This window comes from Terrapene carolina, unplaced genomic scaffold (genome assembly GCF_002925995.2).
Source record: "Terrapene carolina triunguis isolate 2854851 unplaced genomic scaffold, T_m_triunguis-2.0 Scaffold58, whole genome shotgun sequence".
NCBI classification, from domain to species: Eukaryota; Metazoa; Chordata; order Testudines; family Emydidae; genus Terrapene; species Terrapene triunguis.
The window spans coordinates 45573814-45588458 of NW_020664409.1; the positions used below are offsets into that span (position 1 = coordinate 45573814).

At 41.1% G+C, this 14645-nt stretch overlaps 1 protein-coding gene across 1 annotated transcript in view; it reads right to left on the bottom strand.

The window, feature by feature from the left end:
- Positions 1-14645, bottom strand: part of PXDNL (peroxidasin like) — a 291769-nt gene that overhangs the window by 32140 nt on the left and 244984 nt on the right. Inside the window, exon 22 of the mRNA XM_026647339.1 lies at positions 10666-10874. Coding sequence (XP_026503124.1) covers positions 10666-10874 — 209 coding nt within the window. The remainder of the gene's footprint in view (positions 1-10665; positions 10875-14645) is intronic.

The window sequence follows — 14645 nt, forward strand, 5'->3', positions numbered from 1 at the left end:
GCAACAGTCATCACCACATTGAAATGTCAACTCAGAAGATCCTATATTCTGAAGTCTTTCCCCAGACCGTAGGCACTGTAGCAGGGGATTTTACTGTAGCATACAGGTCTGTCGCATCTTACGCTGGGGTTACGTTCCACAGTCAGCGCGTAAAGCGAAAATCGCGTATAGTCAAAATTACATTGAGTGTAATGGCGGGCAGAATCGCCTGCTCTACAGGTACAGTATAAAATTGTTGTTTTTCTCTCTTTTTTTTTTTTTGCCGGCTGCGTAAAGCTGAAATCGCGTATGTTAAATGCGCGTAAGATGTGACAGACCTGTATTTCCTTGTGCTGCTAACCCTTTCCTACTGCCTACACTTGAAGAAATGACAATGATAATTACCCATAATTCTTCCTTGAAAAAAATAAAAGTACAAACAGAACTAAAGCCTTTAACTGCAGAATCCAACTCATGCTATTCTGAGGTCACAACACATTGTTTTTCATGTTTTAATCAAAGAGCCAATCAAAATATATATTATAAATATAATATAAAAGATGAAGACATGGTTTAGAAAACAAAAGGATAAAACATATAAAGGAAAGCCTTGAAAACCAAGGAGAAAAGAATTTTTAATAAGAACTGTGACGCTCCCCAGAGGTGAGAGGCACCTCACCACTACCTGCCTTTAGCATGAAACAGCTTTGTTTGTGCCTGCCGTAGTTCAGCTCCCTGAAACCAACACGAGCACTGCCTTCCAGGTCTCCGCAGACCTTCCTCTCTGTAAGGAAGAACTCTGTGTAGCTGAAAAGCTTCTCTCTCTCTCTCACCAACAGAAGCTGGTCCAATAAAAAATATTACCTCACCCACCTTGTCTGTCTAGGCTAGTGAGAGATACACACCAACCTCTGTCTGCCCCTTGAAGCGTTCCCCTGAGGTGCACAGCCCTTAACCACTGGACACACTGAGAAATTACCAGGTTAGCTGTCCCCAAGGGAGCAGTATTGACATAGCTTGATTGGTACTACGCAGGATCAGCTGTTTATAAGACTGAAATATATTTCTAGTGAGACACTGATATCAAAGATTAAGATTTAAAAGATACTGAGTAAGGATAATGGAAACAGAAGTGGTTACATATGAAACAAAAAGCATAACACACTTCTTAGAGTCTAAACTTAAGCTTTAACAGGCTAAAATCCTTGCCTAAGTAATTTCTCACCTAAAGCAATCTCCCAGCGTCACCAACCAACAAGACTGGGATCTAACTCTCATGAACACAAAAAGTGCTGTACTTTTTGTTTTCTCAGTGAAGGTTCACAAAGTGTCCTTTTGCTTCTCCTTAGATTTCCCAGAACTCATTGTTTTGCCCCCCCCCCCCCTACCCCGAGTCAGGATGACCACCTATGGTTTAGGCTCCAGTGACTTGTCACTTGTTGACTCTATATGCAAAACAGGCTTCCATTGTGTTATCTTATATGCTTAATTTACATATTAACCTAGACAGACGGGGAATCTACATCTCTTTGTCTGGCAAAACATGTTTGACAACCCAGCCTCACAGATTGGGACACAGACTCAGTTCATATACATAATTCCTTAAATATGATCAGTAAATACATCTCACAGCAATCGTGAGGGCTCAGTATGGCATATGCTTTTTATTATTAGACATTTCACACAACCCTTTCTGAATAAATGCTATGAAAGCAGCATGTTACGTGTAATGAATTTTTCAGGCCTGATAGGAGTTGCTGTTACAGAACAATGAACCCTTAATCAGTTGTCATTAAGAGGTTCTTAGAGTCACAGGAACTTCATATGAAAATTTTTGTTTCATGAAGATGTTCCTGTAAAGGGCAAAATGTCACATCCAAAAATGTTTTCATGCAGTCAAAATCCGAGAAAATAGATGTGGCGCCATCAAAAGGGACTCTGAATTTAGCTGGCTGTATAGATGTAAATGCACCCTCCTCTGTACCTTATCTTTGGAGAATCAGATAATTTTATCTGTTTGAATGGCTTCAATTATGTTTACGCTAATGACTCTCAAATATACCTCTCCTTTCTACATCTGTCTCATCTGACAATTAAAATCGTGGTCTGTCTTGTTTAATAGCCCACTTAAACTCAACATGGCCAAAGCTGACGTTTTGATTTTCCCCCTAGAAGCACCTTCTTTCTCCCCTCACCATCAATATCACTGTGGCATCACAACCAGCCACCCAGGTATGTAATCTGGGTAACATTACTTACGTGGTCCTTTCCCTAAACCACCAAATCTTTCATGCAGGGCCTCCTTGTCTTACATCTTGTCTGGCACTGAAGATTCCAGCCTGCTGTAAATTTTTTCATAAGTTCATTCATAATGCTGCTGCTAATCTCATTTTCCGAACTTTGACCAAATCTTTCTATCACTCTGCTGACATACCCTTCTGCAGTGGATCAACTGTAATTTATTTTCTTCACCTTTCAGGCCAGTCACAATTTATTCCTGTCCAATCTAGCCGCTCTATAAGCTTGTTGGAACAGCAACTGCCTCCTTTGCTCCAGCAACGTACCCAGGGCTAGATTTTCTGCTCTGCCAGGTTCATTAAGTACCATGGCAGGAAATATTCAGAGGCAGAATATTCATGCACATAAGTTAAAGCTGCACTGGGCACCTTTAACTTGTTCTGGTCTGGACCATGGAGAATCAGGGAGCCTTGATCGGGTGTCAGTTCCTCTCTCACTGGTCAGGCAGAGTGGAGAATCAAGCCTCCAGCCAGGGGTGAAAGTAACTTAAATGACTTACCAGTACGCAGGGTGGCTGGGGTCCTGGGCAAGGTGGGGGGGAGGGGTGGCTGTGGGTCTTGGGTGGAAGCAGGGGGTCTCGTGCAGAAGGGGCGGAGCTGGGGCCAAAATCCCCCAGCCAGCCCTTCAGTGCTGCCCAGCCCGCACTGCCTGGGGCTTTGGTGGATATTTAAAGGACCTGGGGCTCCAGTCGCAGGCGCAGCAGTGGCAGGGAGCCCCAGGCCCTCTAAGTCACCGTCAGAGCCCTGGGTAGCAGTGGCAGGGGCTGGGAGCCTGGGCCCTTTTAAATCTGTCCCTTTTGCCCCCCTCCTCTCCTCTCCCTCCTCCCCCCCCCCTCCCTGGTCATCAGCAGCCCTGCTGGTATGGTCAGCTGTGTACCGGTGGCCACCTTCTTACCGGTACGCCATACCGGACAGGACCGGCTTACTTTCACCTCTGCCTCCAGCCCTTATCACACATCAATCAACTTTGTCCTAAGACATCTCTGGCCTTATTCCCATATCACCCATAACCAGGGGAGAAAGACCGATTTTGTTGGAGTTATCTGCCACATTATTCACTCTCAAACCCCTCTTTAAACTTCACCTCTGCCAGGATGCCTCCAAGACAGCACCAGCCAAGGCTGGCTGAGCGAGAGGCAAGTCATGACTAATGCTCATTTTGATATGGCATTCTGGTCTTCTCATCTCATCCTCCACTTCATTCCCGCCCTCCCAAACCCCTTTACTTGATTTGCTTACTTGTTGTGTCATCTTATAATCCAGACTGTAAACTCTTTGTGGCGGGAGCTTTTTTATTACACATTTGTACAACACTGTTGTGATAATTGGGCTTACAAATTTACTTTAATTGTGAGCTCAACTGTAAAAAGTATGCGAAGATGTCACTATAACTTAGAATAACATATGTTGATGGGGAAAAGTATGAAAGGGGGAAAGAACAACAAATTAGTCCCAACAAAAAGGGCCTGTTGAGATTGTTCGAGGACTATGTTGAAATCATCCTTGGTAAAAACAGAAGATATGGAACCAGAAATTAATGAACCAAAATTGGTGTTTCGGATATTAGGTCTAACTGGTGCACAAAATAATGAGGGAAGGACTTTTCCACCCATCACTCCCTGTTTGGGTCCTTAAAGAATGAGACTTTGGGTAGGAAATATGAACAACAGACAGAGGCTACTGGAGGGAACTTCACCATCCTGGCTGCCACACTCACCATTTCCTGGGACCTCGGATCTTTGTCACCCTGATCCTGAGAGATGTCCCAACCACATCAGTCCAGAAAGAGGGACCTAAATATCATCATCACCCCGCCAGCTCCAGGTGAATCCCAAACACCACCTGCAACTACTCCTCCAGCCCATCTCAACTAGTTTCTTCTCTTTTATCCAAAAGGACAGTTTATCATCATCTTTCATACCATCTGAAACACTGTCAAACAAGAGGGTTTTTCCTTCTAAAACTCTCTCCGGTTAAAGGGAAAGGGAACAAGAAATGTTAAAATCAAAGCCTTACTTCACACTTCAAATGCTTTAACTATTTTTCTTTCTTTTCTATATCTTTAATAAAAGGTAACAAGGATTTTAATCCTGTTTTTGCCATAGCAGGCTGAGGTCTCCATATACCAAAAACCAAACCTAGTTTAACACTGTTTAATGTATGACAGTGACTGGGTTATATTAACACCTTTCTTTGGCACATTTATTCCTTCTAAATTAATACAACAGCACCTAGCACAATAGGACTAGGTCCTGATCCCTGATTGGGGCTCTTATATGCTACTGTAATAATAGTAATAATTGTACAAAATTGTGTGAAGTTAGCCATTGAGTCCGGTCTGACAGGAGCCTCTACCATTTTGCAAGCACAAATCACTGTGGGTGCAATTTATATTAACTAGACTTCTAACTACGAGATTTGAGATGCAATTAGGTAGTTAAACATTTAAATTACATTATTTACTCCCACAGTTCTTTTTGCCTATAATATTGATCATTCGAAGATCATTCTAAAAAATCAGGCTACTGACGTCTCAACGCATTCTTGTTTTATTTGGATAGCAAGTGCCAAGTCAGGAAATGTATGTATTTGGTGATTCTGAAACAGAACTCATTTTTTTTTCTTACTGAATTATGAACCCTCTTCCTGTACTGAAAGGGCGTGAAAGTTACAGTTAAAGTATAGATTTTGTTGATACATGACGGACTGGAAGAAGAAACCAATATCTAAAAAAATCCTTCAGCCATACACAATAATTCATTTTCTGATGAGGTTTCAGTTAATCCTTACATTTTTTTCAACTGATTCTATATCGTCAGTTATTGTTACTTGTTAAGTATTGATAAGATGTTTCATCTTTAAATCAAGAGCTCTGATGTTTCAGGATTTGGTTTTCTGGCATCTTGACCTTTCTTGATAGGAAGATATTTTCTTTGATAAGATGATTTCCCTGGATGGTTGTGTGACATTATCTGATTAAAATATGACCATGTAGAGCAGTGTTGCTACCACTGTTATATAATTGCAACAAATCTTGTACAAAGTATGTCAAGTAAGGTGTCTATGGAAAGATCTTGCTGAATATGATTTTGCTATTTGTATGCATGTATCATTTTCGTATTTGAAGTTATGAGCATTGGCTCTATACCTGTATTTCAAATGTTTGCTTCTGTGTAGCACCCACAAGGTATTTATCCAGCACATTTTGAAGGAACTATTCAAGTGAATGGCCCATTAAAGAACATTTAACTCACAATGGAAGATGCCCATCTACAATTAATGGACTTTTCTGCTGTGACTAAGCGAAATCATGCATAGACGTGTGACTTACCCATGTGACTCCAAACACCATCTTGATATCTGTAATTTTCCATTAGTTGTGCTGAGGGCTTTGTTTGAAATAATGAATTTCCCTCCACATGGCAGAAGCTATAAAAGGCCCTGGAAATATCTCCATTTTGCCTCTTTCCTGCTCAAACCTATGAACTTACACTAATGGGAGCATTCTAACCAAGGGACTGAGGATCTTCCAATAATTTGGAAGCAATTAACAAGCCAGCAGTTTAGTCTATCACTGCTACAAGCCTGATACAATAAATGCAAAGTTTTGGGATGTATTTGGTTCCTTTAACCAATTTTAACTCTCACCTTTCTCTCTCTCTCTTTTTATAAATAAACCTTTAGATTTTAGATACTAAAGGATTGGCAACAGCGTGATTATTGGGTAAGATCTGAGTTGTATATTGACCTGGGTGTGTGGATGGTTCTTTAGGATCAGAAGAGCCTTTTATTTGATTAAATTGGTTTTAAAGAACCACTCATCTTTAAGTCTAATGTTTTTCGTGGTGATACAAGGACTGGAATGCCTAAGACAACTGCTTTTCTGACTTCTTGTTAGCCAGTGTGATGAAACAGAAGTTTACATTTGTTGCTGGTTTGGTATATCTTATGGGAGAATAACCACCAGTTTTGGGGTGTGTCTGCCCTAATTCTCAGCAGTTTGTTTTAAATTTGATATTCTTAGTGGTAACCCACGAAGGCATGGTTACAGGTTGCCATAATGGATTCCACTTTACTTAGATGAAATCCATGGGTGTCCATCTTAGTCTCCAAGTGGAAAACTGGTGCTAAAATTGTTTCCAAGGAAAACCGTTACGTATTTGTTTCCATAATGTAAAGTTTTTTCAGAATGGTAGTTAACCTACACTTACTACAGATTGTTCTCACAGTGGCTGGACCACACAGAGCCACTACTTCCTGAGCTGAAAGACTCACATCTGTTAGCCAATGACTGTAGCAAACTCAAACTTCTGTGTGAGCCACCCACTAGAAGGGGACAGAAAGCCAGACTGAGTGAACACATGTTACAGTAGGAGGGCAGAAGTAGCAATATGTAGCTGCTACGGTCAACCCACGCTTCCCTGGCTATTTACGCTGAAGCTCAAAGCCAAAAAGTTGTCTGAGCATGTTGGTGTTGGAGATATTTATCAGGGAAATAATGTTGTGGGGTTAACAATGGTCCCAAATAAAATTAAAAAGGCAAAGAGCAAAGGTAAGACTTCAGTAAATGAACAAAACTCAATAGGTAAACTACCAAAGTCCACACATGTACAAAGTCAACAAAACCAAACATGCATGTATAATGTCTGCGTTGATGCACTGCATTTGGTCATTTATGTTTTAGATCAATCATCATAAACTGAGTTGAAGTGAAACTCCACAGCCCAGTCTCCTTAAACTTCGAGACACTTTGTTACTGGTTCCTATAATCTCTAAAAAGGGCCAAACCAAATATCTGAATATCTTCAAATTTTGAGAAAGTTTGGCTCCAGATGACAATTTTGCCATTGGCTTCACTGGGAATTAGATAAAGTCCCAAATTATTCCATTACCCTGTTATAGCCCTTGCTAGATAACATCAAATGCTAAGCCTAGGGTATGATGAAAAGGAACAGGTACATTGGATAAGGAAGAAGCTTCATACTCTGGGAACAACTGTAATTATATGTAAGAATCTCTATGATAAAATTGTATTCAGTTTCCCATAGGACACAATTGTGGTGCAGTAGACACTGGCCTGAACACAAGGCAATGCAGAGCCACAACACTCCTCCAGGCAGAACAAATCCCAGTCTAATGTGCTAAGAATTCTCAAGATGCACCAGTTCTCTCCAAGGGCAACCTACGCGCTCTGGCCCCATTCCTCACCTCTGTTGAGGCACTGTGCAACTCTGGGTGCGTGCGTGTAGGGTGGGGATAGTAAAGATGTTCCTTGCAGGGACATGACGCTGCATGCTGTGCAAGAACCAGTCACAATTTGGCCGTCAGTCAGTAGATAAGCATTTCTGCATGGGCCCTGGGGTATTTATTTGATTCAGCCACCTCCAATAATTGAAACTGTTCTTCCTCATCATCTTTCTGCCTGGTGCAATTAAAATCCACAATCATGCTACATCTGTTTAGTGAAATTATCATCTCCAGTGCATCCTAGAAATGAAAGAGCACGCCTGGTACAGAAGGTCTACATGCTGTATTGATGTGAGTGACACACTAAGCCATGTTGCCAGTTGATTAAATAAATCCTTCAAATACAAACAGTTGCAGGAAGAACTGACAGATGTATATTTTCTTCTGGGACTTATGAAACCATCTGGCTTTGTGATTTCCAGATGGAAGTTTCACAGCGAGTTCTCACTTTGAGGTTTTAAGGTATTCCAGAGATCTGTATTTCCTTTTTCAGATTTGTGAGCTAAAGTATCCCCAGCATTGAAAATTATTGCTGACTAATGAAAATTGAATTTATTAGATAGTAAGATGTGTATTAGATTACCAAAACATTCCCTTAATAAATTCATTCTATTAAAAGCTGTTGCATGATTAACGAAAAGAAGCCCTTCAAAGCAGCGTGGAGAACATCAGACTTCAACAGCTTACAGCAAACTATAATGAGACAATTAAGCCATAAAATTGTTTTCAGTCCTGCTTTTGAATTTAGTTGCTATATTTAACTTTATGCCATAAGGCAATCTCTCAAAGTTGCCTTTCTGCTGTTTCAGAATAACTTGCTTGACACCCTTATTGTAAAGCCGGACAAGGACAAATATACTAGTACGAAGGACACTGAAAAGCTCTAAAAACCCAAGTTATAATATAAGAAATGACAAAAGCTCAAACAGAGATACATAACACCAAACAAAACAGACAAAACAAGACAGGTATTTTAACAAAATAAGAGGTTAAAAACTCTGGGGAACATACCCATTCCCAACTCAAACAGTTAAAAAAAAAAAAAAAAAAAAAAAAAGGTTCTCTCATCTTTTCACTTTTATCAGGGCCTCTGCTCTCCAGACTCTGGACCACTCCACAGAGCCTTCCATTAGGTCTTTCATAACCCCTGATATTCCTCATCTCTGAGAGAGCAGGCTCCCTCTTAAAGCCCCACCCTTGGAGTATCATCATGGGATGCCTGGTCACCTGATCCATGAGCCCGAGCCCAAGGGAGATGGATAACTAGATGCAGGTGAGGCTAAGTCAACTCCCCCTAAACGGCCTGCCCACTATATTACAGTGACCTTTGCACTCCATGGTCTTGGGGTCAGATGGGGGCTCTTTTGGTCACTGATGTAAATTAGAGCAGCCCATGGCTTAATTGGACAGTATATGCCCCGAGAGGAGCCATTTCATTGGTCCAGGATTGTAGTGAACTCTGTCCATAGCCTCCCACCCCAGACCATCCCCTATGCTGGGGGACTAGAAGCAACAGGTGTAGAGCCATTTAGGGCACTTGTATGTTACCTGGATCTATCCTTATGCAATGGGATCCTTAGCTGGCAGCTTAAGCCAGTTTGTGCCCCATTTGCTCTGCCTTGTAATGTAGTGAAGCCACCATTTAAAAAAAAAAAAAATCACATGAGAGTCTCCCACTCTCCCACTAAGGATTGGGTTCCTTCATTTATTGTAAACCCAGAACACTGTACTCAGCTTGATTAAGCAAGCCCCACACACTGGAAATCTCTGGGAATGGAGGGAAAAGAATCCCTCTCCCACACCGTGGATATGAGAATCCCACCCCCACTCCATGGACAGAACCACAGATCCACTAGCTCCAACCCAGCTTCTTTCATGCCCCAAAACCACCTGAGCGGAGACCCCTGAATGGTTCTGCTGGATCAGGCCTCTTCTAAGCTGCAGAGAACAGGGCAGGATTTGGCCCACATTTACCAGTGCACTGAGCATACTATTTGCTTTGTGAAGTTCATGACTCCCTCCAGATACTACCGCATTGAGGAAGACATGAGCTCCACAGGCAACAGGGTTCCTCTCTCTTCCCATTTCCCTACAGAACTTTTGAGCACAAGTGCTCTTGGTGGTCCCCAATTGTCACTGCTTTTTACTGCCCTTTGCAGCTTAAGAACTATTCACAGGGATCCTTTCTTCTGCCCTGCATAGACTTTATAAAGCATCATCCAGCCTAATAGACCTTAAACAGTTCCCTGTCAAGCCCTGATAACTTTATCAAGTGAGCTTTCACTATACCAATCGGTATGTCTACTGAGTAGCCTCATATTCAGAGTAATGACCTGTAACTCAAAAACAGCTTGACTAATGTTATTTTTGCTTAGCAGAAAAACACAGTAGAGAGTCATCTTGCAACGAAATCCATTGTAACAAACCAGTACTAGATAGAACATGCAAACCTGCGACTAGAACTGGGTCTTTTATCTCCAAAGACTATAGCTTCAATCACCTGAGCTAGGGGAAAAACCTTTTCTAGTCTCTCTAAACTGCCACCAATGGACAAATTGCTCATACAATATTATACACACTGTAACCATTACAGTTAGTCACAGTCATTAATAACTTTGCTTAATTATAAGCAATTTTCTTCAAATATAGCCAATGCATCTGGTCTCAAGGAGATTTAACTATGTGGATGGTTTGAAGATGTAGCAACAAGTCATTTTTGCAAACAGGACACACAAATTAGATACAAGTCAAAACTTCAAATCAAAATACTTAATGACCTGTAAGTCAGAATCAGTTTGACCAATTTCCCACAAACTTAGTATGAGAATTCTTCTTAATCTTCAGAGTAACTGTTAGCCATTAATTAGTATTAGTAGTGGTCAACAGTGCCTTTTCAGGAGAAAAAAGTTGGAGTTATTTCTATGCATGAATAGTTTAATTTTACTGTGTACAATAATCTCTGTATCCAAACTGAAATCATTCTTTCAAAAATTGTTTTCTTTTCTTCTTTTCATTGACGAGCCTGCCACTATACATACTGTAAGAACAACAAACCTGAAAAACACAGTTTTGGCAAATAAAAATGATCTGAGAGTTAATAGTAGTAGTAGTTTTTCCATCTGCTACTCTGTTTATTACTGACCTTCGCAACAGTCCTGCCACAATCTCAAATCAATCTTTGGTATCTCACTGCAGCTCATGTATCCCTGAGGGTAATCTGCCTTTAAGAAGACATCAGGCTGGACCTGCTGGATGTTGTCCCCATTGTCACAGAGTACACGTGCCAAAGAGGCCTGCTTCAGCTGAGTGAGTTGTGCCATTGTAAACACTCCAGGATTTTCATACCAAAACCTAGTCAGCAGGCAAAAAGATAGGACATCAGGGATCTGCTGCCTGAGAATAAACAGCATGTCAAACAGTGATAATGAGGCAAAGATAAGAGCAGACAGAGAATGCACCATATGGAAGGGATCACATTTGTTCTCCAATTAAATTTACTTTAATGGCTTTCATGTTTTATCAAATTCTTAAATGTTATGATCTTGAACTGTTACCTGGGGTATGTCTACAACACTGCAAATGGAATTGTGACTGCAGCATGCATAGACATACTGAGCTAGCTTTGATCTGACTAGCTTAAATAACAATAGCAGTGAGGCCCCAGCCACACAGGCAGCAGCGCAGGCTGTACAACTCCACCTGGGACCCAGGGTATATACTCAACTGGCTAGCCAGTGCTGCTGCAGCAGCTTCACTGCTACTGTTATTCCAGCTAACTAGATGAAAGCTAGCTCAGGTATGTCTACATATACAGCAGTGTAGATGTAGACTGCAGTGTAGATGTACCCAGAGTATAGAGACTGGGCATACATGATGATGAAGCATGTTACCAAACTGGAGTTCCCAGCATTTCCTGTATCATAAATAAATGTTTCAAATTGTGCAGCATTCTGACATTCAGCGTTCAAATGTCAGCATTCTGATATTTTATATAATTGAAAATATCAACATACCAAAAAAAAACCCAACCAAACAGCAGCATATAAGTGACAAGAATCATGCCTGCCCCAAATTAGTCTCATGATAGGATCTCATATCCCATTCTCCCTCTGCATCTCCTTATATGTTTGCTAATTTCAGGCTTCAATCTGAGAAGGGCTGAGCTGAGATCTGGTTGAAATGTTTTCAGTCTTCTTAGCATATGCACAACATGCCTAATGTGGCACATGACCAGGATTCTTTACTGAATTTGGTCCGCTACTTTTTTCAGTTAAGAGAGCTTTTAAATGGCTTTTTACAAATATTTTTTCATGTAAAACTATCGATCTCGTTTGAAACATTTGTTTTTTGTGAAAAATGCCATGGTATAATTTTTTTCTAAAACTTATTAAAAACATGTTTAAAATAGAAAGCCCTATTGAAATGGTTAATGACATTTATCATTTACCAATACCCAGCACACAAACTATTTCAATAATATTTGTAAAAAAAAAAGTTTGTTTTAATTGTGAATATTTTCAAATAAATGGAAAAATGGATCCATTCCAAATCCTTAGAAATGAAAAAAAGCATGAATCATATTGCAAAACAAAGACAAAGCCCTTATATTATAAGCTCTTCATGACAGGGACAGTGTGTTCTAACATGTTAGTAAATCACCATGCACTTCACAGTACTGTGCTATTTAAATAAATAAGTAAATAATAGCTTTTAAAATGCTAAATGCATATGTTTCACTACTCTCCTCTCTTGAGATGAGACAGATTTGCTTAGCTCTTCTAGGTCTAACTCCTTATTTAAAAAAAAATAATTATTTTAAATTTTTGTTTTTAAAAATATCACATTTTATTGTACTGCAGAGAAGTCATGGAAACAACAAAGGGTTTATTCCCGGATCTGAACTGGAGGATATACACTAGTACTGGAGCGTTCCACAAATGAGATAAATACTGCTCTCAACCCTCCCCCATCTCGCTAGGGAAGTTTGGTTGGACCAGCAGTGGAGTGGGTCTGGTGAGTACTTGTGCACAGCCATGCTGGAGCACTTCCCCTCCATGCACACTCCTGGTGCCTCAGAGTGCATGTAGGAAATGTGCCTTCAGGGAAGGGGAAAGTGTTCACCTCCTCCCTCTGCTTCCCATTGGCTTGCTCAGGGTGTGTATGGGGTAGCTGATTGGCTCTCTTGGGCGCCAGCGACCTTCCGTACTTCAAACCCTGCTGGGGCAGACAAGGTAGAAGTTTGCATTCCTTGCAGCATCATGGATGTCCGTTTTTAGTTTATAGGAATAAGAATAGGAATTGAGTATTAGAAAACAATCTGGAAATGTCTAGTGGGTACTGTGCAGACAAAAGGCTGGAAGGGCCAGCTTCCAGAGGAAAACAGTACAAGACCCAGGATATGGCTGGTGTACCTACTAGCCTATAGGGAAGGAGATACCTTAAGTGTTCAGGGATTGAGGTATCCTTTGGAGAATCATAATTCCTCCTCATGGGTGGGAATGGCAAGATCATTTAGACCTGGGCTGAGACTTAGGGTTAAGCTGAAGAAGATCAGCTGAAATGGCTTGGTTATATGACATGAGGCCATTTAACCATGCACTGTATCCAATAAAATGTCTTGAATTCAAGGAGCATGAAGGCGGTTGATAGCCCCCTTTGGTTAAAGTTATAAAGTTGCAGCCTGCTTCCTTAGCATCCATCCCTGTTTCATTCACCTGCACGTCCTGATCAATACCAATAACCTAAAATATATGACAGCTTTTTAATTTTAGATTTAGTAAACACTGGCAACAAGGGCAAATGATTACAGGGAAAGGGTTAGAAGCTTGTCTACTGTCCTACAAATATCTCTGTACAACTATAAAGAAATTAGTAAAAAAAAAATCATGTAAATCTAAAATCATTTAGTTTTAACATTTCTTCACTTTTGCTGTCAGCTGATAAACTGTAGCTGATTTACCAGTTTAACAGTAAAAAGCTCCAGCCTCCTTAGATTCTTTCAAGCCTCAGTTATGATGGACTCAAATACTATCGTACGCTATGTCAAATCTGAGGTATATGCGTGTAGGCACCCTTTATTAGCGCGGCCTCTGAACTTCATTTCTAGTGTTCCAGTTGGGAAAATCTTGAGCACTGCAATCCAGCCATGGAGACTAAAACTCCCATGATGCCTTGGGTGAAGAGAGAATGCCCACACGCGGTGGGCTCCATTTTGGAAAGGTGCTGAGATTGTTTTAGTGGAGCTCTGTCCATAGATGCTGCTAATCTGCTGTCAGGAAGCCAGAAGCTGCTGCTGAGAGCCTGCTGGAAAGATTTTAAATAGGGAGCCTCAGGTGTGGATGGTGGATTCACTGGACACAGGGCAGAGATTGTTGCTGTGCCTAGAGCTAACTGAGGTTGACTTGTAGTGACGTCAGTATGAGTAACCACCACCCTTGTTTGGGAAAGTGCTTGCAAGAGAAGGGGACAGCAAAGAGACTTTAAGGGGTTGTCTGAGTCTGAGAGGAGGCAGAGTGGTCTTCTCATGGAACCAGAACCCAGGGTTGCTGACATTTGGTTAAAACAACTCCAGTCTTCAGAGAGGGGGTGCAGCTTGGCATGATCCCAAATTAGAATTGTTCTGCCCCTTGTTGCCTTGGCTGGACTGATTCACCAGACCACCAGAGTGCTGTCTCCAGCTTCAAGATCTTCAAGTGCACCCATGCAAGGAAGAGTTTAGAACTCTAAAATCCAGAGGAGTGTACCCTCGGGGGAGGTAGAAGGTTGCAGTGTAAATGCAAGTTTCCTCTACTACTGAATATTGTATTTGTTAATTGATTTATTGAACTGCCCCCTGCTGATTTAACTGAGTAGTCACATTCAATCTCAGTCTGTTATGCCATGTTTCCTTAAATTGTTTAGTAAAGGTGTGTTAACTTTAATCTAAATGTATAATGGTGTATATTGTTTTATAATTGGTATTCTTAAAGTAGACCCATTGCACAGATTAGCTCAGGTCTATTCCTGGAGCCTCCCAAGGCACACCATTGAGTGTGTACAGGGCCCAGCCAGATGGAGGCCCCACCTATTTTAATTCCCTTTACAAGTAAAATGACTGCAGCAGAGGGATGGAAAGAGGATTTC